Below are 23,371 nucleotides of genomic sequence, written 5' to 3'. Positions count from 1 at the left end.
CTCTAGCATCTTTGAAAAGGACCAGGAGGCCTCTTAGCCTGAGACTCTGCAGAGCTGCTGGCAGTCAGAATCTATAGGTTGCCGCAATAGAATGGACTATGGTCCATTTCAGTATAAGACCGCTTTGTATGTGTTCAAAGAGCTGCATTTTCCCTGCAGCAGTTATATTGCAGTTTTGAACCCTGGAAATCTTTATATCCTCCAGACAGAAGTGTTTCCTGAATCTTGGAAATGCATATTTGGAACCTGAGTAGCAAATGTATGATCACTGTCTATAAACAGATTGTTTTGGAAAGCCTTTCTTTTGTGTGAGGTGGTTATGGGCAAATACTGTGTTATGTGCAGAAGTATGAGCCTTTGTTTCTGTGTGCTTGTTATTTCTTATTTTGTAAGTGACTGCGGGGAGTGGGGGAGTGCATGGCTATTGGCTTTCCTGCCATTTACTTGTTCCTAAATAGTCTTTGGGGGAAAGTTCTTTTGCAAAGTTCAAAATGCCCATTTTCCTACTTCCTTAATGTGAGTCGCGTCTGAAATGCAACATATAGTTGGCCTTTGATTTGTCCTCATCTCCCTTTGCACCAGCTTCCAATGCTTTGCTTATATACACTTTATGTGATGCTTCTGCTGGAATAGATGTCATGGGCTATTTCCCCAAATATTTAACACTGTTTCTGCTGTCAGGCGTGGTCCACAAACCACCTGTTACAGCCTTATTTTTTTAGAAGTATAAATAGGGGGAATGTAACTCTTGCTTCCTGGCTCTAGGAACTAATTTCACATTCTTCCTAAATAAATATGCTTTCAAGTTGTATTATTGCTCTCTCTAGTCACATTTGGAGAGCAGGCAGGTCTGAAGTGGCATCCAGTCACTTGTGTGAGAATTAGTAGAAAAGGTTATCAGTGAGTTGACTGTTTTATGTTCTCTCCTAACCGGCTCAGCAAAATGTGGGGAATAGCCCAACATCTGGTTAATCTAGAGTACTGTACTTGAGCATCCCACCTCTTGGGGGATTCACAGCAAATCTCTTATACCAACCAAGTTAAAGCTATAGCTGAATACAAGAGATTTTGTAAGTACATGATGAAGATGACGCTTTATTGATTGCACAGTATAGATAAATTGGCCCAGATTCACAGCTCTTTGCTTGAGTTGATATATTGTTGTTTTTAAACATACATATGAGAGTGCCATAAACACCAGGCCCCTTTTGCTGGGAGCATGTCTGTATAACATTGAATTTAAAATTCACTTTTGAATTTGCCATTGCTGAATGAATAAATTAATCCATGCCTGGAGCTTTTTACTCTACAAATCCTGCCAAATATCATAAGGAGACTCTTCTACTGCTGGGTCCTTTTGCCAAGAGGCTTATCTGACCCTGGAGAAGTGCTTTTATTGTGTCATGTTCCTCAGGCTGAAAAGATTTGTTTTGTCTCAAGGCTTTTAGTGCAGAATATGGACACAGTATTTCTGCAAGGAGGCTCAGCACTAAAAATCTGCTTAGCAGGTGAGCATTGGCTGGTGGATGCTGGTGGTAGTTGGTTTATATAGAATTTTTACACGGAGTGCTTTATGTTGCCTGTTCCTGTGCTTAACTGCAAGACATCCATTCATAAGACTGAATGTTCCAGATGCAGAGACCGAGAGTGCTTGACTCACTTGAGATAGGTCAGGGAGCCAGTAGGTGGCTGAGGTTTGAAAACATCAGGTCCATGTCCCAAGTTCTTCTCCCCTAAATCCCCCTGGTGTTTGGTTATGGCTCACTCTCACCAGTGAGTCTGGGTGTGGGTATTTTCGGACACCTCAGCATAGTGCGCCAGTGTTGTTGACTCTGGTGTCATGCCATCCTGGGTTATTAGCTGGCTTTTGTAGAGATGAATATAGATTCTTCTGTTCCGTAGCTTTCCTGTAAGATTGGAAGGAACAGTTCCCTGCTTTGTGTAATGGCCCTTCTTCTACTGACGTCCGTGTTTGTAAGATAAAGAAACCTATTTGGCTTACAGTAAGCAAATGCAAAGGACTCAAACAAGAACATCCTGGCACAAAAAATATATATCAAATTTTGATTTTAATGTGTCTGTGTTTATCATTAATAAATAAACCTCCCTAGCCTTGTCATAGGGTAAATAAGACTTAGGAAAAGCCCCTGCTTTTAAGTAGATATTTATTTGCTTCAATTTATGGGGAAAACCTGTATTGACTGTCTCACAGTTTGCCAGAGAGAGAGAGAGAGAGATGCAATAAATTGTTTTTTCTTAAGTAGCTAAGCTACTGAAACAAAAGTTCTTCAGTGCTGAGAGCAGATGTGTTGAGGGTAGGCTATCTTCTCCTGACGTTTCCTTATTATGAATGATTTCTCTTGCAAAATCCTCCTTGGTTTTGCAGATATTTCCATCTTACTCCATTTAAATGGCAAACGCCGTTTATGTTTCTGATAGTGCTCACAAGTCACATCATTGTGTGCTCATTTGAATGTGCTCTTGTGCAGAGGTGTTCTTCAGCATTTCTAACTCCCATTGTGTGAGTTCTCCACTGTGTTTTACCCTCAAGCAGAGATGGGCACACATTTTGTTCAAGCTTGAACAAAAATCAGATCAGTTTCCAGCAACTTAAGTATGTGCATAGTGGGGTTGAGGGCTACTTCATTAAGCTTTAAATTATTTCAATGGACAACAGTTTATCCGTAAAGTCCCCGATTTTGCTTGGTTTAGAGAACAAAAGATGTTGCCCTGACGACAGAGGAGCCATTTACAAAAATAATTGACAAAAGTTGGCCAAACAGTAGATGAGCTGCTGAACCTGGGAAGTAGGGATATAATTTAATTAATTAATACTTTCCCCAGTGTCTTCTGTTTGCTTTTATGCCCAGTGGCAAATGCTTTTTGACATAGACTAACTCAGAAACTAGCCCTTTTCCAACTACAGAGCTTGTCAGAGTGGAGGAACATTCTTAAGTCTTGTCTTGTAGCCAGTGAAATGTATTTTTGTTCCACACCCAATAAGGACTTGTTTTTATTAATTGAAAACTGCAGATCAGGTAATCTTAAAAATAAAAATAAAATTTACATATAAAAGTATTAATAATGAAAGCAGGAATTTTGGTTCTGCAGTTTTGCCTATTTTATTTGTGATTTTAATGATTTATAATGAATATCTTCATCGCATAGCTGAATATGCTTCATTTATTTATTGCATATCCACATAATTTGCATACCTAGCCAACTCAGTTTTTAACCTTCCTGTTTTCTGGATAGAGTTCATACTGTTGACGTCTTACACAAGGCATCCCAGTAATAAGGTGCAAAAATAAAATAAAATAATCTTTCTTGCAACTTATATAATATAGACTGACGTACACACTGTGGCTGGGATCCAAAAGAGCAACTTTAGGTGTGCCTATTGATGGATGTGCATGCCTGAAGAGGGAGGTTTCCACCGGCAAAGCTACGTCAGGCCACAAACCGTTCTCAAAACTCTCATGGCATTAATAATTTTACGATGCCTTATGAAGAACGGCTAAGGGAGCTGGGCATGTTTAGCCTGGAGAAGAGGAGGTTAAGGGGTGATATGATAGCCATGTTCAAATATATAAAAGGATGTCACATAGAGGAGGGAGAAAGGTTGTTTTCTGCTGCTCCAGAGAAGCGGACACGGAGCAATGGTTCCAAACTACAAGAAAAAAGATTCCACCTAAACATTAGGAAGAACTTCCTGACAGTAAGAGCTGTTTGACAGTGGAATTTGCTGCCAAGGAGTGTGGTAGAGTCTACTTCTTTGGAGGTCTTTAAGCAGAGGCTTGACAACCATATGTCAGGAGTGCTCTGATGGTGTTTCCTGCTTGGCAGGGGGTTGGACTCGATGGCCCTTGTGGTCTCTTCCAACTCTATGATTCCATGATTCTATATAAACTGTTCTCTGAAGTCTGGATGGAAAGTGTAATATGAACACCTTATCAATAAATATTGCCTATTTCTCACCAGTCACCAGTTCTCTTCCCAGGTTGTGCTGTTGCACTGAGGGTAGCTTTTTTCTAAGAATCCTCCTTCCTGTTACAGTAGTTCCAGATCCTACGGCACCTTATGCACATTATATTGTCGAAGTCTAGCTTCTTTCTTTTAGCTTTCTTAGTTTAGATACGTCCTTGATTTCATTGTGCGATGGCACAGTAACAAACAAGGGCTTCCAAGGATTCAAGCTGACTGGTGAGAAATAGGCAATATTTATTGATATGGTGTCCATATTCCACTTTCCAGCCAGACCTCAGAGAACAGTTTATATAAAATTATTAAAACAATAAGCATCAGAATACAAAGCAATAAAACAGAGAAGACGAGCAACTCTTTGTCATTGGAGTAGCTCCCCTCTGTGGCACGATGTTCTTTAGAAGCTGCTCTGGTGGCAGCTGCAGGAAGTGAGGGGTCAGTGCTGGGCACTGGGTGGTGGCACCTCACAAACGGTTTCTATTCTATTCCATTCCCCACACATCCTTCTGCTCTACATTGATCTGGAATAGGTACCACTCCCTCAATCTGTATTTGCACAAATTGAATTTTCATTCCACCCATGCATATGCATTGAAAGAACCAATAAAATCCAGGGACGACTTCTCCTCTTTTTCAGCCGTTGATATTGTGAATTGTGGCAGGATAGTTAAGAAGTAGCCAGCCCACTAGTGCTGGATGCAGGTGTAGTTGATGTTGGCACAAAAGGTTCCTCAGAGACACTGATTTGTTCAGTGTTGTGTCTGTTCTCTCAGGTTCCTCCTTTTGGATTGGTTTCTTACAATTTGCTTTTGACTGAAGCTGTATACACACCATAATTTTAAAATGGATAAAAAGCACACCGCTCCCAGAGAATCCTGGATACTGTAGTTTCCTCTCACAGATCTTCACTTCCCAGCATCCTTAATAAACTACTGTTCCTGGGATTCTTTGAGGAAAGCCATGCACATTAGATGTGTTTTATTTAAATGTATCTTGTGTATGCAGCCAGCAGCAGCTCAACTCATTTGCTGCTACGCAATTTGTGCCGCTCCACAGCCCAGTTTCATCTCTGTGTTGCTTAGCTAATAGAGGAGCAGGGGCCACAGTTCAGGTGCCTGGGACATTCAGTGGCACACACCTGTTTCTACCCCGTTAGGCTCTCAAAGAGGATGTTCTTGTGACACAGCAACCGCCTGGTCTTTTTAGGGCCTTTGTGAAAAGTCCAAGGATGCAGCATCACGTACGTGTTTAGTGGCAGCCCCCAAACCTTTGAGCCCCCTCTGCTTGCTTCTTCCTGGTATATCACATTGACCCACGTGCATCTGTCTTCGTCTAGCTATTTTTGGCAGGCGCCTCTGCATAGAGGGCAAGGACTTTGCAGGGCATAGTTGAGTGAGCTGCTGGGAAGGGGTGAAGTGTTCAGGCCACACACCTGTTTGTGACTTGGTTGATCTGTCTTAAATGTCCTCTGGCCGTGGGAAGGAAGACAGGCCTGAGCTTTGCTTTAGAGCCACAGAGAATGGGTCCTTGGGAAAGCGGCAGGAGCACCATGGATGGAGAGACTGCTGGGTAACGTATGCAAGATAGTAAAAGTACCGGTAAATAAGGGGGGTCTATCCCTAGCCTTGACCAAACTGCGGGAGGCAGTGGAAGACAGGAGTGCTTGGCGTGCTCTGGTCCAGGGGGTCACGAAGAGGCGGACACGACTAAACGACTAAACAACAATCCCTAGCCCTTAAGACCATGGGTCCAGTCCAGGGCTTCAGCCAGCCTGGAACAGGAACATTGGAGCCGTGTTTGGGGCATTTCTGTTTTAAAATAGCAAAATGTGACTGAGGAAGGATAATGCCAGTTCTGCATATTTTTCTGAGGGGACTGCGTCTTAATGTTGCTGTGTAGATTTACGCCATTAAATCAGAAAATAATTTGAGCGTTTGGTATCTCTTTGTAAATTTGTCTGTCGCCTATAGAGACATTTCCGAGCAGATCTTTTCGCACTGGTAATTGTGCAGAGGAAGATGTGGTCGGCCTTTCAAGAGTATGGAAATTTGGGCCTCCAGTTACAGGTTTTGCGGTTAACAGATAGACCTCGCCCAGCTGCAGCAGCCAGACCCTGATGATATTGCTTTTGCATCTGAACTGTTAGGAAATGGATCCCTGGCTGTGCCTGCCTCCTCCTGTCTGCCCAGCCTGTTCGCTGCGTGGCCTCGGGCAGCTTGTGTGTGCCTATGAGAGACGAGTGGAAATGTCAGGGGTCAAGCTGCAGACAGGCAGGTCAGCTTCAGCCACAGCCTTGCACAGTGCAGAAACAGGGAGTTCTCTCTGGGGAAGATTAACTCTTTCCAGCACTGCTGCTTACTAAAGAACGGCAAGCTGCTGAGCGCGAGTGAAGGACAGGCCTCGCCTTGCGCTGCACTCTCTTGGTTTGCACAGTAACTGGGATCAAAGTTTTGCTGCATCTCCACACTGGACTTGAAAGACCCCAGGGTGTGACCATCTAGGGAGCCTTGTAGCTTTGGGCTTATGCACCTTTCCTATGCACTTTAAAGCTCAGTCAGAGCAAACAGCATTCTGTGGAAAACCGAAATTGACGTTTGCTCTAACTGAGCGCTAAGAGCAGGTTTTCATGGGGAAAGCTCCAGAGTGAAAAAAGCCCAGCACTTGGACATGGAGCTTTAAAGCACGGACCTGTGCCTGGAAAGAGCAGAGCAAAAGTGCAAGTGTGGACAAGCCCTTAGTGGATCCCAAGGCACAGGAGCTGATGTTGCACCTTTGTCCCAGGGGTGGTAGCAGATGCTGGGATAAATCTCCATTGACCCTCTTTGTACAGCCCATTTAGAGGAATTTATTCGGAGGCCTGGATGCAAGTCCTGCCTTTGCTATGTCCTTGCGAAGTTGCCTCCTTCCAGTTTTTCTAAGATTTGTCACAGCAGTTGCAATAAAGATTCTAAAGCATGTTGCAAATGCTAATGGCAAAGAATCTATAGGAGTCCTTTGGCCCTCACGTTAAATGCACTTTTGGAGGAGAGGAGAAAAGTGGGGACAGCTCTCTCTCTTCATATGGTTTTTACCTTGCTGTTTGGGGGATCTTAAAGCATGCTATGAGACCATATGGCTTTCACAAGATGGGCAAAGCCTCACTTGAACCATCCTGACTGACTTAGGGATTTTAAAGATGCTTTCTGTAGGAAATGCACAATGGTCTTGTGTAACTGGAAACACAAATACCTTACTCAAAAAATAATAATACTTTGGCTGAATCTGTATTGCCTGTTTCTTTTTAAAGCCCTCATGCAGCAGCAGTCCCTTGTGGGGGCAATGTCTGGTGCTGCAGCTACAGTTGCATTTGAAAGGTGCATGAGTGTCATGGGCATCTACTGATACCTCTGTCCACTTATCCAGAAAATGCTGGTAAATAATTCATTTTGTAATAAAATGAAACCTTTTAAAAATTGACTGTATTTAGAAGCTGCACCACTGGAAGTGGGGAGTGTTCCTTTTCCTTCGCCCTCTCCATCCCACCCCCCTTGATCCCTGTTCCAGGTTCTTAGGGTATGATTGGGGCATGGAGGGTAGTCTCACAGGCTAATACCTTGCAACTCTAAACCTCTTCTTAGCAAAGATTCCCTGCCTGGATGGCACCAGCCAGAGTGGAGGGCTGATTCTTACGTGTTGCTTGCGGAAATTGACGTTTCCTACATAGCTGTAGTTTTTCTTGTTCATTTGTTTCAATCTAGGCATCTCTTCCCATAAACGTCTCAAAGTGACTTAACAAAAAAATGGAAGTAGAGTACAAAATACAGCGTTAAAATCTGACATGCTGTTTGTCCTCTGATGGGCTTCACTTCCGAGGGCTCATCTGCAATGAATGCGAGTCCTGAGCCTCGAAAGCATGAGTCCGAGAGGTTTTCGACTTGTCTCATGCTTTCTAGGCACAGGTCTGAGCAGTTTTGCCTTTGCCCTGCCACTTTCCCCAGGAAAACCCGCTCTTCAGTGATAAACTGGAACAAACAGCAATCTGCAGAAAACCTCATTGCTATTTGCTCAGATTCAGGGCTAAACTGCAGGTTTTTCCAGGGGAAAATGACGAGACAGACAGTGTGGATGAGCCCTGATATCATACAGACAGATGAGAAGGTTTTCAAAATCATAAAACAAATCCCTCTAAACCCCCATAGACTCAGTCACCAAACAAATGCCCCCCAATACCTTTAACTGCTTCAGAAGGGTGAGGGGAGAGTCTCCATCAGGCAAGGCCTCCTTCCACCTGCCTTGCCCCACCCTCCGGCCCTAGGAGTCCTCATAAGGGAGCTGTGCCTGGAGGAAGAACTGAGGGGGGAGACTCCATCAGGCAAGGCCTCCTTCCACCTGCCTTGCCCCACCCTCCAGTCTCTGCTTCTCAATTTGTATTGTATCATTTTATGCACTGTGGCTTGCCGTTGTTTTATTGATTATATTTTAGAAATAATTTATTGTAACTGTGGAGTGGATTTCTGTTTAACTTTTATATGTTATTATTATTTAATACTTTTCTAATGATTGTTGAATGTTACTTTTTTGATATAGGTTGCCTATTTTAAAGTTTTATTATCACATTTTTGTATTGCATTAGATTGTCATAAGTTGTACATTTTTTGTTTCTTCAGCTTGTAAACCGCCTTGAGTATTGTAAGGTAGAAAGGCGGTAGACAAATTAAAAGATGATGATGATGATGATGAAAATGAACACTCCTATGTCTGGGAGAAAGGTCTTTTGCTTGATGCCAAAAAGATGTCTGTGTTGGCACCACTTCATCAGGATTCCTACAGAAGGCATTTCATAGGTGGAGGACAAGGCCTGTCCTCTTGTAGCCAGCCTCTGAATTGCTACCAAAATGAAGGGCTTCTGAAAATGACAATTTAGTCAACTTAGTCACTTTACACAGAGGATGACCTCAGATGTTCCACAAGATGTTGGTCCTTAGCTATACAAATCAGAAGTTTGAGTTGGACCCACAAATGAATTGGCAGCTGATGCAATTGAACTAGAATCGGATGTTATCTACTCCAATCATGTGGCCTGTTAGGAATCTTGTCACTGAATTCTGCACCAGCTGCAGTCCCTGAATAGTTTTCAGAGGCAGCCCCTCATACAACACATTGTTGTAATCCATCCTAAAGGTTGCCAAGGCACAGGCAACGGAAGTCACTTCTTCAGAGTGCTTCCTAATGGCTGCCATTACCTGGCTTTCTCCCCATGTATTCAGTTTTCTGGACTTTCATTTTCCCTCCCAAGGTCCATAATATTCTGCTTCTCAGTGTGAGAGGCTGTCAGGAGCAGTCGGTGATATACTTGAGTAGCGTACCCTATTCACTCTTTAGGTAAGGGGAAGCATTGGAAAGAGTAAATAGGACAGAAACATGACAGGGAAAATGTTGCCCTATGGCAGTGCAGTTCAGAGGCTCCGGCTTTGTTTTGGAATGCGGTGGTTATGGTTAAAATATTTTTTAAATTGGCGGAATACAATTTCAAACTGATATAAGTTGGTGAGATATGAAACCATCTTTAATTAGGAGGAGATACTGATAGCAAAGGAGTAGAGTGGCTCCAACATCCTCACACTTCCCAGGTTGCACCGCGTAGCCTCTTGTTAAGTTGGCATGTGCTAATCTCACTGGCTAAGTACACTGGGAGCCCCTGGAGGAGTCTGTGTCCATTCTGCTCTTCTTGGGCATGTGGCTGTCTCTTTGCTTTAGGCAAGCCAGGTTGGCAAGCTTCACTCTCTGTTTATGAAGGGAGTCCCATGTGAGGGGCCTTTTTCATGTTTGAATTGAAAGCTGCCTTTGAACTCCACGTTACTCTGCAGGGAATTGTATCTTTCACCTAAAAGGCACCACGGGAGAGCTTTCTATGGGAAAACGTCTTTGGGGTGTTGTGGTGACCAGACGTTAGCCACACCCTGCTTTTCAAGCAACATTCAGCCTCTTCTTTTGCAGTACACAAATCTGTGGCTAGGGCAATGTCCCACCTGCAAGATGATGTTCTTAAAAGTTGCTGAAGGTTTTCAATGACTAGCTCTCCAGTGGCTGGGATGGGGGGATGTTGGGGCAGCAAAAAGTCAAGCATGAGAATGGAGGTTGCTGCTGTCCATCCTCTTTGATGGGCTTCCCTTCTTATGGCTCACCCACACTTCTGCCTGTTCCCTGGCTAGAAAATACAGGGCCATGTGTGCTTTTTGTTTGGCCTGCCACTTTCTCTGGGAAAACCCGCTGTTTACTGCTAAATCTGAACAAACCTCAATCTGCAGAAAAATCAATGGGCGTTTGTTCTGATTCAGCAGTAAACAGCAGGTTCCCCTGGGGGAAAGTGGCGGAAGAAGCAGAAATGTGGACAAGACTTCAATGTCAAGAAGATGGCAGTTTATTTCAGGTGGGCTGGATATTTAAACAGACGCAAATCCTGTCCCAAACCAGTAGGTACAAAGTTGAGAATTGGAGGTTGTTTAGGTAACCAGTGCTGAATAGTTTTTGGTTTAGACAAAATACTTGCAGGCCACTGGAGTGCCTCCTTTCATTTTCTGCTATGGGGTGTGAGAGTAGCTGATTGGCCAGAATGTGAGGAAATGGGTGTGGTCTGCTGGGGGCACCCAGTGCATTCTGGGTGGTGGCTGCTTCTGAAATGCTGAACGTGGCCACAGAGCCTGAAAGACAAATGTTGCCCCATCACAATAGAGGCTCCAGGCACCTTTCCATGGCGTTGGTTCATGAGCCTTGGGTTGCTGGTGTGTATGCTCTGACCAAGAAACCGTTGGCGGGGGGGGGGGGGGAGGTCCTGAGCCAGATTGCGAGGGAGGCTGGGTGGTTGTGTTCATCTTTTGGCCTCTTGGTCATCCTATTCAGAACTGATTTCGCTGCACCTTCTATTTGCACTGGGTAGAAAGCTTCTCTGGGGGGACATTTCTGATGGGAGCAAAGGACTAAAACTCCCTTCCTCCATGGCCATGGCCCCAATACAGCCACCAAAGGCTATACATACAATGTGACGAATCATCACACACAGCTTTTCCTTTAGCTTTGCCTGTTGAGCACGAAAGAACTGTTGCCTCCTTTTGTGTGTGCAGATGTTGGCCTCTGCCTGGAGGGACAGCCTGTGCTTTTCCACTGCTGCCTGAAGGTGGACGTGCGAGAGCCAGTAAAGAGCTCCTTCCTCTGTGCCCTTCTCTGCATTGTAAGCCTGTGGGAAGTATCGGGTTTTCTTCTTTTTCCTTTTGGCTGGTAAATGGAAGAGCAGCAGCTGTGCCTTTTTGGCCCTGGGTGCCTGTATGTGTGATGGGGATGAGGTCAGCCACTGCTGGTTTGGGTGCAAATGTAGCCTGTCTTCATGGCACCCTCCCTTTCTTCAGCGTCACAGGCTCTTCCTTTCCAGACCTTGTCAGTGCTCCTCGGTGGAGTCAGTGAGGTTGCCTCCCACCTTTGCTCCTTCCTTTGCTTCCTCCATGCAGAGTCTCCAGCAGCAGTGCCAGCAGGAGAAATTCGCTGTTCGCCCTCCCACCGCTGTTAGGCCAGCCTTCCACTCTGGGTGGAAATACAAACCAAAATGACTTAGTAGGAACATACTCCCAAGGTGTCTTAGTTTCCAGCAGGTCCCTGCTATCTGCTGGTATCTGGTTTTCTCGGCAAAAGCCAAGGGTCAGCAGCTCCTTTCCAGCTTTTGGAGCCTGAGAAGCAAAACAAACATCCTTGCAACATGGTCTGATACATGCTCTCTTTAGAATCTCAGGCAGCACCTCCATTAATCATCCTGTCGGTGAAGGAAGAGCCTTTGAAGATTAGAGGACACTTGCCAGGGCTGACAAGAGCTGCTGCAGGAAGGGCCAGGCACAGAGGAGGCGGCATTAAGGATAAATGGGCTCCTTCCCAATGCAAGTGTGTGCATTCATGTGGAGGGGGGGATCCCACCCAGGTTTCCCTCCCTCTCCCGTCTCCATGGTGAGTGATGATGACTGCTAATACTTCAATGACTGGAGCAGGGGAGAATGTCCCGCTATGCATCACCACAGCGTCTGCTAAAGAGCCTTTTGCTTTCTCTAGAAAAAGTGGTTTTTGCAGAGTGAGTGGCATGGCTATAAAAATGCTTCTTCCTGGCCTTTGGAGTGCAGCCAGTTCCTAGGCAAGCCAAGTGTCTCATGCCATAATGCTACTCTTTCACATGTGTCTCTCCTTGTGGGCTTAAGACATGCAGAGCATACGGGAGGATCAGAAACCCAGATTTTGAAGCATGCACTTACTTAGGAGCTGTGTGTGCCTCCTTGAGCACTGGCCAGAGGTGCAGCAAAGCATCTCCATCCAGCAGCGGAGGGCTGAACAACTGGAGGGGGGAAATGACCCATGCAAAATGGTTTTGAATGGCTACAAGTCGCGCTGACTGTATGCCACCTCCAAGAGTCATGGTCTGCCTCTGAAGACCAGTCGCTGAGGAACATGCGGGGGGGGGGGGCTGTTGCACTGCTGTCCTGCTTGTGGGCTTCTCAGAGGCCTCTGGGTGGCTGCTGTAGGAGCAGAAGGTTGGGCTCCTTGGGCCTTGAGTCCATTCCTTCAGGGAGGGAGCTAGGAGAGCCTCTTGGAAGGAGCTTGTGGGAAGGAATGTAGTTTCTGCTGCTGTTGTAAATGGAGAGGAGTGTAAGCTTCTGCATCCAGTTTTAAAAATGGTGTGGTCATTTCAGAAAGTGCTGTGTGGGGCAGTGGTGGGTGCGCATGGCACATCTCCTTTGCCTGGCATTGACCGTGACCCCTTTGCGAATGAGCCTTTCTGTTCAGTTGCAAGAGCAGATTGCTCCGTTGGTGTGAAAGGCAGCGTGTAGCTTGTGTCGGTGTTCTGTCCTCTGAGTATTCTGTGGTGTGCACAGATGCACAGTTAGGTGTCCAAACCAATATGTCAAACTGTCACGGGGGAGACTTAGTGAAAAAGATCTTGTCCTAAGGCAGTAATTTTAATAGCGAGATGCAGCAGCAGCAGCAGCAACAGCAGCAGCACTGGAAGCCACTCCCACTAGGGAGTGCTTGGCCTTGTGCACCAAAGCGCATGACGGGGGGAGGAGGAGGAGGAGGAGGGGGTCTCCCAGAAGATGGGGCTTGAGCCTTCAGCCTTAACCTTAATCAAGGAGCTTCACGGTTGGCTGGCCACAGAGGGCCCAGTGCCATCGGCCAGCCCCACGCTGGGCTGGGAGGATGCAACTCTGGCTCAGCCAGCGACTGCCTGTAGCTGCAGGGCTTTGTCAGAGCCTTCTGAGAGGTGCAAGGGATGAGCCTTGAGGCAGGTCTCTTCCTCCTGCGAGAGCAAATTGACAGCACTGGATGGCCAGACCTTGACCAGGCTCACAGTTGCTCCTTGGTTGTGTGTGTGTGTGTGTGTGCATGCACCTGTGCTTCTGCCGCCTCCCCCCCCCCCCAATCGCTTCAGAAGAAAGAGACGGCTTCTGGCCTTCCTGCCATGTCTCCTGTTGCCTTCATTAAGCTGCTGGTAGGCTCATAATTCAACATTCCTTGCAGGTGGTGATGTGTGAGATGCCTTCTTTGCTGGCAGGTGATATTTCTGAGGACTCGTGGCCTTGTGTGCTGCTTCTTCCTGCTCCTTGCAGAAGCAGAAAGATGCGTCTGCCCGAGGCTCCTTCTGAGGGCAGGTGCTCTGAAGAGAGAGGCAAGGCCTGGCTCTCTCCTGCACCCTGTCCAGTTTCCCTCCTGGTAGCGGCAGCACTGCCTCTTGACTGCTGCCACAAAGAGTGCTAAAGCAGAGCCCCTGTCCCCCTCCCCACTGAGCATCCTGGCCCAGGGTGTGCCTGGACTCTTTGTCCCCACGTCCTTCTCTGTGCCGCTCTGCCTTGGCAGACCCCACCCTGAGAAGAAAGGGTTTGTGGGCTTGTCTTCGGCCCCACGTTCCCCTTTGCCGCCCCGTGGCCCCAGCATTTCCTTGGCTCCTTGCTTTCCCGCCCCCTGCCTCATTGTTCCGCTTCCTTTGGACTCCCTGATCCTCAGCCAGCGTTCTGGCCCCTCCCTGGAGCTCCCCCTTGCTCCCCCTCTGTGGCTGCCTTCTGGCTTCCTGGAAGGTCTTCTCACCTCCCTTTCAGCCTCCTCTGCTGATGCTGCTTGTCTTCACTTGCCTAAGCCTGTGAGAGTTTTCTCCAGCCCAGCTGACCTTTCATTCTCTTACAGAAGCTGGCTGTTGGCAGTCTCATGTTTTTAGAAATCTTCACTGAGCATGTCAAAATATCCCTAAGAACGTAGGAAGAATCCTGTTTGGATCAGGCCAAAGGGGCCCCATGTATTCCAATGTCCTGCTTCCCACTCAGCCCCCCTGATGTCTCTTGGGGGGGGACCCCTGCCCCGCCCACAAGCAGGTTATGAGTGCACTAGGCATCTCCCAGGTTCAGTCCCCAGCAGCTAATATTCAGGGCCTGTGGGAAGGTAATACGCAGCCATCGTGACTGGTCGTCTTTGCCTCTGATATACCTTGTGTGACATCGCAGCTGCTCAGCTCCTTGCTACTACAGGCATTCCTGCCACAGAACCCTTCAGTGCACTAAAAGAGGTGGCAGGGAAAGGAGAGTGCAGGTGCTGTTTAGAAATGCCACAGAGCTGCTTGCTGTGGTGGAGAAGAAGGCAGAGAGGATACTGAGAAGGCCGACAGATGGACCTCCTTCCCCTTTGCCATTGATGTGGCCAGACTTTCATGAGGCCGCATTTTTGGTGGGATCTTTGGCTTGAGCGGCACAATCAGCATGGATCCTGTCACTATAGTCTGCCAGCACTGATGGAGGCAGTTTTGTGTTTATGTGGGACCAAAAGCTCCATGGGAGGATCAGATGGGAGGTTTGCACAATCCCCAGTGAGATCAGGGCATAAGGTTTTTTAATAGCAAAACTTGCTGCTGCCGCCGTTTTCAGCCATCTGGTTAGTGAGTCTGAATAGGCACCCCTAGTTTGTGGATTTCTCTATCAAGGAGGGGACAGGTCTAGATTTGGTGGAGTGGTGGGATGGAAATATTAAAAGAAAATAGTAAATAATAGCTGCCAGTGTTGAGCAGACTCCAAGGCTTAACCTCCCTATCTCCCGTTCTCTGGGAAACCCTCATACAAATATCCACCAAGCCAATTCACTTAAAACCCAAGACAGGATTGTGCCGTCAAATTTGGCACAGTCTGATGTTCTTGTGATCTCCTGAGCTCCAATTAGGACCATGAAGGAAAGGAAGAATGGACTAGATCAGTTGGGGCCCACGTGTGTTCCTTGGCTGTACAACTTGTGCTGATTTGAACTCATCTCTCACTCATGAGACTCGGGCAGGGTGGTATGGTATTTTAAAAGGTACAATATATAATAATGAAAAATGACCTGTGTTTATTTAACTTTGTCACCAAGACAGAAGTGTCTGCTTAGAAAACTCTCAGGCTAACCTCTTCAAGGCTGTAGGGAGCTCTGGAACTGCAAAGCGGCCTTCAATGGGGTGCTTTCCTGCTTTTTAAATCTGATGACAGTGTGAACTGCTGTGTGTGTGTGTGTGCGCGCGCGCAAAAGAGTCTGCATTTCTAGGCCTGGGTCCAGGCTTTCCAGGTCTGGGTCCAAGAACTTTCATTTTTGCCCTAGTGCTTTCCTTGCAAAAGCCCACTCTTCAGTGGTGAAAACAATCCCACGGAAAACCTGAATTGATGTTTGCTCTGATTCAGCAATAAATATTGGGTTTTCCTGGGGAAACCAGTGGGGCAAAAAAAAAAGTGGACAAAGAAGGTGTATGGATGTGCCCTTAGTTTTGATAAAGGGAGGCAGTTCCTAAGCTCCACAGGAACCAGGTTTGTTATTTTAGAGGCTGAATTCTGGGGGGAAAACAGCAATAGAAAAAATAGCTTCTTGGGAACCTCAACTTTTCCTTTCCAAGTTTCTATCCCTTATGGCTAAAAATGTATGCTTGAAATTGTGTGCACAGTCCTTGGGGGAATTCTAGAAGCCAGAAGCCCAAACTTGATGTTACCTATATTGTGCAACTGTCACCATTCACATCCGTTCGCCATCTCCCCTGGGAAAGTCTAGTTGAAGCTGACATGCAGCGTGATGCCATTGTGTTCAGCTTTTCCCTGCCCTTGCACCACTTAATTGGCTACTGCTGCCTATGTATTTGGATGGGGGGGCGGGTGCTGAATGCTGAACTCTGCGACATCATGTCATGAGTCTGATTCAGCTGTTGGAAGTTCCCAGGAGAGGTAGGGGAGAAATGCAGATTGGCCATCTGCACCAGGGAAAGTCCCATTTGGCCCAAGGTGGCAGCTGCGTAAGATTTCCAGTAGTTTGGGGATAGAGGCAAAGACACACACACATACACCCACACACCCACACACACACACACCCGCCGCAAGACAATAAAGCAAGAATAAATTATGTAGAGAGAAAACAAAGTAAGTTATGCAAAGTAAGAGAAATTTACTCTTTCCTTGGCACAGAGTTTGGTTTTTCTGGGTGTGGCAGTTGCCATTGTTTGTGTGGTGAGTGTGCAGCCTGTGGCTTAGGGTGACATTCATTATTTGGAACCCCAAGAGACTTTGGATTTCCCATCTTGATAATAGAGGCAGGGCAGGACCTGGCAGTTGCTTTCAAAGGCAACCTGGGATGCAGGCAGCTTCTTTCTCGTGACCATGTGCTCCAGGTAGGGATAAGGGAGAAATCTGATTGGTTTGCATTTAAAGTTTCATCTGTGGAACTGCTACTGTTACAGATGCAACATAATGCTCATTCTGCACTTGCAATAAATCAATCTTTTACTGTGGCAGCACCTACACTTTAGAACTCCCTGCCTGCTGATAGGCATGTGTGTCTTTGCTGCATTCTTTCAGACCCTGCTTAAAACCTTTTTGTTTAGTCAAGCCTATCCAGACATGTAGTTAAATGCATTTTGTCTTTCTTTACCTATTGCAGATTTTAAACGCTTTCATATATGCTTGTTTAAAACTTCTTCTCTTTTTACTGAGAATTTTAATATTTTATTTATATTATAATAAACTGCTTAAAGGGGTTTTCCCTGCACAATCAAGCGGCATATAAATTATGTTGTTAAAATAAAGGTGAACCTACCAAATTCACATGAAACAGCCATCCTTTTACATCCACACTTCTCCAAATTTTGCAATGCAGTTCTCTGGTCAAGTAATGTGAACAAAAATGAGTAATGTTAGCCTGCATAGGAATGCATGTATTAGTGAAAATGGCTTTGCAGAAATGTACATATGGTAAAATTCCATACAAACATTAGCAGAAATCCACTGATGAATTTTCATGAGGACTTTTTTTAAAAAAGCAAACTAATGAGAAAATATGGAGAAATTAGAAAGTGAAACTGGCAGATTTGCCCATCCCTCATTTCCAGTACCGTCTGAGTTTGGTCTTCAGGGCAGGGGTGGTGGTGGATTAGGCTGGGTGGGGAGCGGATGGGCACCCGTGTTTCTGCTTCTCTCTCACCCAGAAAGTGTCGTAATTCATCACTGCTAGCATAGCCTTTTGCATAATAATGCCAGGTTGTGAAATGTTTGCTTTTTACTTTGATACCTTCAGGGTTTGCTGCCTTGAGATATGGGTATTATTGTCAAGTGTGTAACTTCCTTTAATAAAGAGATTAAAGATACAGTGCAAGTGATTCAGATTTCTTTAGTTTTAGGGACAAAAGGCTAAGCGGAACCTTGCTGCATAAATGCAGCTTCGGATTTATTTGATTTCTATAAATTTCTATAGCACTGTACCAAATGATGCACAGCTTGGGGCGACAGAACAACTCCTGTGGACCTTTGGCTCCCTCCCTCCCTCCCACTCCTGCCACACTCCCCTTCCACCCTTCCTTCCTGACAGATGTCATTGACTCCCCTCCTCCTCCTCCCACATTCCTTTCCCTTCTTCTTCCGAGAACATCCCAACTGCTTGAGGCTGCCATCAGAAGCCTGAGAACATTGTGCATTGAGTTATTTCTGTTGTTGTTGTTGCTGCTGCTGCTACACTGAGCTGACCATAACCTCTCTGTCTACCCTCTGCAGCCCACGACCTCCCCTCAAGCAAGTCCTCGGCCGCGGCACAGAGTGGCAGCCATTTGCAGTGCCTTTCTGTCCACTGCACGGACGACATGGGCGAAGCGAAGGGCCGGACTGCGGTGCCAACGTGGAGATCCCTGCACTCGGACATCTCTAACAGATTTGGGACTTTTGTGGCTGCCCTGACTTGAAGAAGAAGTGGGGGGGGGGAGGATCTTTTCTTTTCTTTTCTTTCTTTTTTTGTTTAAAGGGCCACTCCTGCAAGTCGGACTCTTTTTCTAGGTTGGTACCTGCTTAGCGGCATAGAGACTGGAAAGGGTTAATTTAAAATAAAGCTCACCTTGATTTTTTAAAAAACATCTCTCACCATGGTATGTTCCTACTGCTAACCCATCTGTAAGATGCGTCTGCCTGAAAGATGGGTGCCCACCCACAGGAGGACTGATCTCGGCTGCCTGGCTAGCTGAGGCCTTCCTTGTCTCTCGGTATGTTGTGATGAGGCAAGACTTTGTACACATTCCCCCACCATGATTTGTTCTGTCCTGATTAAAATGCTCCTCAAAGTGAAATTGCCACCCTAAAGCCACCGAATGGATGATGAGCTTTTGTGCATCTCCTGCAAGCCAAACCTGTAATGCTCAGTCCAGGATTCAGCCTGTGCTGTTTCTTTCCAGAGAGCGAAACTAGGAGGAGAGGGGGAAGGGGGATGCAAGCTGCTCCCCCCCCCCATTCCTGCTGCCTGTCTGCTTTTTTTGTCACAGAGTCTCATCCCCATTCTTCTTGGAGCAGCCAGAGGGCCAGGCAGAGCCACTTGCCCAAGCAGGGGACAGAGCCGTGTGTCTCCGTGGCGGCTTCCCTCCAAGGGCACCGATTCTCACCCAAGGCCTGTGAGCAAGCAGAGGGTGCTTTTCCTTCTTCCTCGCTCCTGATGCTGCCGGCCACCTTGGGGAGGGACAGAGTTTGTCTCGGCTGAGCTCAGTGTTCCTGGTTGTGTGACCAGTGTATGCTTCCTTACAGGCTTGCATTGCTAAAGCAATTGAAACAGGGATTTATTAAATTTCATTTTAAAAACCTATTGTCATCCTGTGGAACTGGGCTGAGGCAGCTGAGGGCAGGAGTGGCTGCTGAATCCTTCGGGCTCTTCTAGGGCAGGGCTAAGCTGTGACCCTGTGGCAGAGCCGAAAAGCTGGGCAGGCCCCACTCTCTACCGTGCTGCTGGAAAGTGCTAGTTTCATTAGTGTTCCCCCCCCCCACGTCTCTGTCCAATGAAACTAGCATTTGCTGGAATCCACTGGCCATCATCACTTGGGGCAGATTTAGCACAGGCCAACCAACCACTGGCTGGAGTCTAATGGAGCCCCCGGTTTTTCGAGGAGTGTTTCAGAGGAGCGCATCCTGTGCCGTTAACCCAGGGAACCCTAAAAAGAGATGTCACACAAGTTGTGTCCCTCCCATCACTTCTAAGTAGCATTGGCACTACTGAGTGGCATTTTCCAGTCCCTCTGCCTCTAGGGTTTGAGCAAGGCCAGCGCAAGACATTCTGCCCCCTGAGGCAAAGGGGCTTTTGAAAGAAGCAGGTAGTCTGAGGTTCTGCAGAACCTCCCGGCTGACCATGCCTTGCTCTGGTGAAGAATCCTGGGGAACCTAGGTAATTTGGCAGACTGGGGCATTTGGGACCAGGGGATCCAAATATTTTCTGTGCCTCTGCCATTTTCCAGTGTCCAAAAATAGCTCTTAAATTTTAAGAGTAGCACAAGCGCTCTCTGGGGCCACCTCACTAGAATATGTCACTGCAGAAGGACCTTGCTCAGAGCAAGTCCTGGGTGGTCCAGTGCCACCAGCAAGACCTGTGGGAGCACTGCTGGTCCATTTGCTCCTGGGGCCCTAGGTGGTGGGCATGTGCAGGGCAGACTGGCATAGGGTGTGCACATTTGCCACCCCTCCCAGTCCACTGCCTGAGGCAACAGTTGCTGGGTGGTTAACAAATGGACTGGCCTTATTTGGGCAAGTGTGTGTGAGAGAGAATTTGGAAAGGCCCTTAGAAAATGCCAGAAATGTGTTGGTAAGGCCACATGAGATTTAGAAAGCTGCTTGAGTGATGTGGGTGTCTGCCACAGTCTGCAGTTCCTTTTGTGATCCAGTTCCTGCTGCTTCCATCTGTGCACTTCAAGGGCTCTCCTGTCTGTCTGTGCCTCCCACCCTCCTCTCTCTCTCTCTCTCTCTCTCTCTCTCTCTCTCTCTCTCTCTCTCTCTCATATGCCTACATGAGACCCCTTCTCCCCTCCCATGGCGCTAATACTGCATGGGCCAGAAGAGGCAGGCTGAGCATGATTCACAGGCTAAACACATTTTGTATTCAGAAGGGTTAATTCCATAGCCAGCTTTAAAGCAGGGTGCCTGTCGTATTAGCTACTTGAAGCTGTATGGGCAAGTGGTCACTGGCTGGCATTACCTTGATTCTCTGAAGGGAGGATCACAGCAAAGGGAAACCCTAAGGTGTCAAGGACTTGTTGGTCTTCAGATCAGCCGTCCCCAGAAAGAGCCTGTTAGCTTCCACCTTTCTGGGCCATTGCTTTTCAGGCACAGGCTGTTGCTGCAGCTTGATCTCCTCCCAAGCCCTTGGGGGCCCCCCCAACCATAATACTGTAAAGCCATGTAAATGGTGAGGTAATGGGAATGGAAAGTTGTGGAGTGGGAAGGCACCTCCTCTGCCTGCTTTTGGGCAGGGTGCATTGCAGCTAGGAAGCAGCAGTCCCCAGCAAGTCTATGTTCTTTGCTGTTGGCCTTTCCTGGGATGAAGGAAAGGCCCTTTTGGGCTCTGGGCAAGGCAGTTCTTTCAACCTTTGCCTCACTGACTGCATTTTCCTAACTTTCTATTCTTCTGGTTAGTTTCCTTTAATTGGAGGAGCCGCCTCCTCTTTCTTAAACCCAAGAAATTCAGATGAAGGCATTTTAAATGTCTACTCAGATTTGTGTGAAATTATTTTCGTGTAGCTAAAGCTAGATTTTACATTTTCTTCTTTTCTCCCTGCGAGATTTGCAACTCCAGGCCAGCCGGAGAGTCTTTGGTCCCTTCCACATGACCTGTTCACTGAGCATTCGTTCTGACTTGTGTCCAGGATGGGTAATGGACATGGTGTCATCCAGCAATCATCCCATGCTCTCCTGTGTCTTTGCCCATCATGCTCCTTCTCCTGAAAAGTCTGGTTTTAAGGGCAGTGGGAATTTGGTTTGTGACTGAATCCCCCTCCCCCTCTGTTGCAGGAGGCAGATCAAAACACTGCCTTACAGGAATGAACTTGTCCCTCCTTGCTGCAGGCACATTGAAGAGAAGGAAGCAAAGCCTGCTGGGCAGGAGATCTGCTACTCAGAAGGGCTTGGGTTTCCACCCTTTGGCGCCTGCCACCTCTGGGCGATGGGCCTGGGGAGCAGAGCTGGAGGAGCCTCCCCCCTTGAGACCATGCAGATGAGCTGCTGCCTGGGTCCCAGTCTAGGAGCACTGTTGGCCTGGGGACATTCCCATCAAACCACAAAAGATTATTTTAAACAACATTAATTTGTTTTCTTTTTAAAATTATGCTTTCTTGAACAATCAACACAACTGAAATTTTAAGTGTTTAAAGAATACGGAAATTATTAAAGAATAAGAAATTAATAATGATAACAAAACAGGAACTTTAAAAACCATCCAGTAGATTAAACTCTCATTCAGGCAATTTGGTGGGGGGGAGAAAGTTTCCAAATTGAAATCTTTTTCATTGCCAGAAAGTACTTTTGCAGCTAAGTAAATGGATCTCAGCAAACCCCTGCTGACAGCTTCCTGTTTGGTACCCACCCCATGCAAGTTGGAAATCACAAGAAACTGGCTGTAGACCCTCGTATTAGGTTGCTTGCCCTAATTGGCACTTGGGCAGGGAGGATAGTCTGCTTTCATGGCAGCCAGAAAATCCTCTCCAAAGCTGGATGCTCCACCGAGCAGCCTGGTTGTTCCTTCTGAAAAGCAGGGCTTCTGTCAGAACCGTAATCAGGTTAATTTGCTCTGACATTGGTCTGAGTCTCTGCACACGCAGAACCCTCTTTCCTTGAATTCTTAGATTTCACCTCACTTCAATAGGAAGTCCGGAACTGTTCAGCAGAATTCTTTCTCTTACGATGAAAACTGACCTACAATAAACCAGAAACATTGGACAACTCATTTCTGCAGAGAGATTCTAAGATGAAATTTCAGGGGACTCCCACTTTGCTGCTTTGTCTGTGTTCACCACCCCTAAAACAACTGCAGCTTTAAAAACGGTTTTTAAAGACAAAATGATGCTATTACTTTGTATTGAATCTAATTCCTTAAAAAGAAATCCCTTCCCCAATCCCTGACAAATCCTTACTGCATAGCAAATTCAGCCTGACAAACATTATTGCACATGTAAGATATGAATGTGGAGGGCAATCTGTAATCTACCCTTTCCCCCTCCCTACTCTCACCCCCCTCCCCTTTCTGGAATTTTTGTTTAAATTCATTTCTCAATGCTTGGTTGGAAGACTGTGACAAAAGCTCATGAAAAGTGAGTGTTATTTTTTTCTTTTTTAAAATATGTAAAGTGCAGTCTTCTGTATTCATGCATATTGTATATATCTGTATATGTTTTACTGAGCAACTAAATAACAATAAATATGATGTTAATGGTGACTATTGCATATTTTTGCCTTAAATTGTGTATATCTTCTCTCCTCCTCCTCCGATGTTTTGGAGTGCTGCAGGGAGCGTGTTTCTTTGTCCTCTTCTCTGCTTGTTGGCTAGCTTTGCCAAAGAGAGCGGCAAGGGCAACGTGTGCTCGCTTATCCAGAAGGGCTGGGTGGGTCTGGCCAAAGCTCATCTCTGCCTCTTGTGGCCCACAAGGGGGGTGGGACCCTCCTCCCTCCCAGCTGTAACATGTCAACACCCTTTCATAATGTGCTTGTTTGAGACCAAATGTTTCCAGCTTCTCCTCTCTAAATGGGGCATCCCCCCTCTTTTTCACTGCCACCCACATCTGTGCCAATCAAGGAATGCCATTTTGATGATTTTAACCTTTTCTTTCCGCAGATCTCCAAGAGTTATAGCGATGCCATTGCTGTTAGCATAGCAGGCGGGCCAAATAAAGTAAAATCTGCAGGGCAGGTGTTTGCAGATACTGGGATCCATTGAGATCAAAGTGGTGAGGCAGAGTGGGAGCAGGAAAGTAGAGAGAAGACGTGTCTCCAATAGTTTCTCTTGCAGCAGCACCTGCATCCCTCCTAGATCAGACTAAAGGCGTGTCCAGTCTCCACTTCCCTACAGTGGTCAAGCACATGCTGTCAGCAAACCCACAGAC

General features: G+C 46.6%; 1 protein-coding gene across 1 annotated transcript in view; it reads left to right on the top strand.

The window, feature by feature from the left end:
• MN1 (MN1 proto-oncogene, transcriptional regulator) overlaps window positions 1-22,707 on the top strand; it is a 39,630-nt gene extending 16,923 nt beyond the window's left edge. The window contains exon 2 of the mRNA XM_081842597.1: window positions 18,030-22,707. Within this exon, the coding sequence (XP_081698723.1) occupies window positions 18,030-18,214 (185 nt within the window). The 3' untranslated portion in view covers window positions 18,215-22,707. The remainder of the gene's footprint in view (window positions 1-18,029) is intronic.
• The last annotated feature ends 664 nt before the right edge of the window (window positions 22,708-23,371 follow it).

The sequence above is a fragment of the Podarcis erhardii genome (assembly GCF_964252035.2).
Source record: "Podarcis erhardii genome assembly, chromosome: 15".
In the NCBI taxonomy this organism is placed as follows: Eukaryota; Metazoa; Chordata; class Lepidosauria; order Squamata; family Lacertidae; genus Podarcis; species Podarcis erhardii.
The sequence above is the reverse complement of the archived record's forward strand: the minus strand, read 5'-3'. Positions and strand labels throughout refer to the sequence as shown.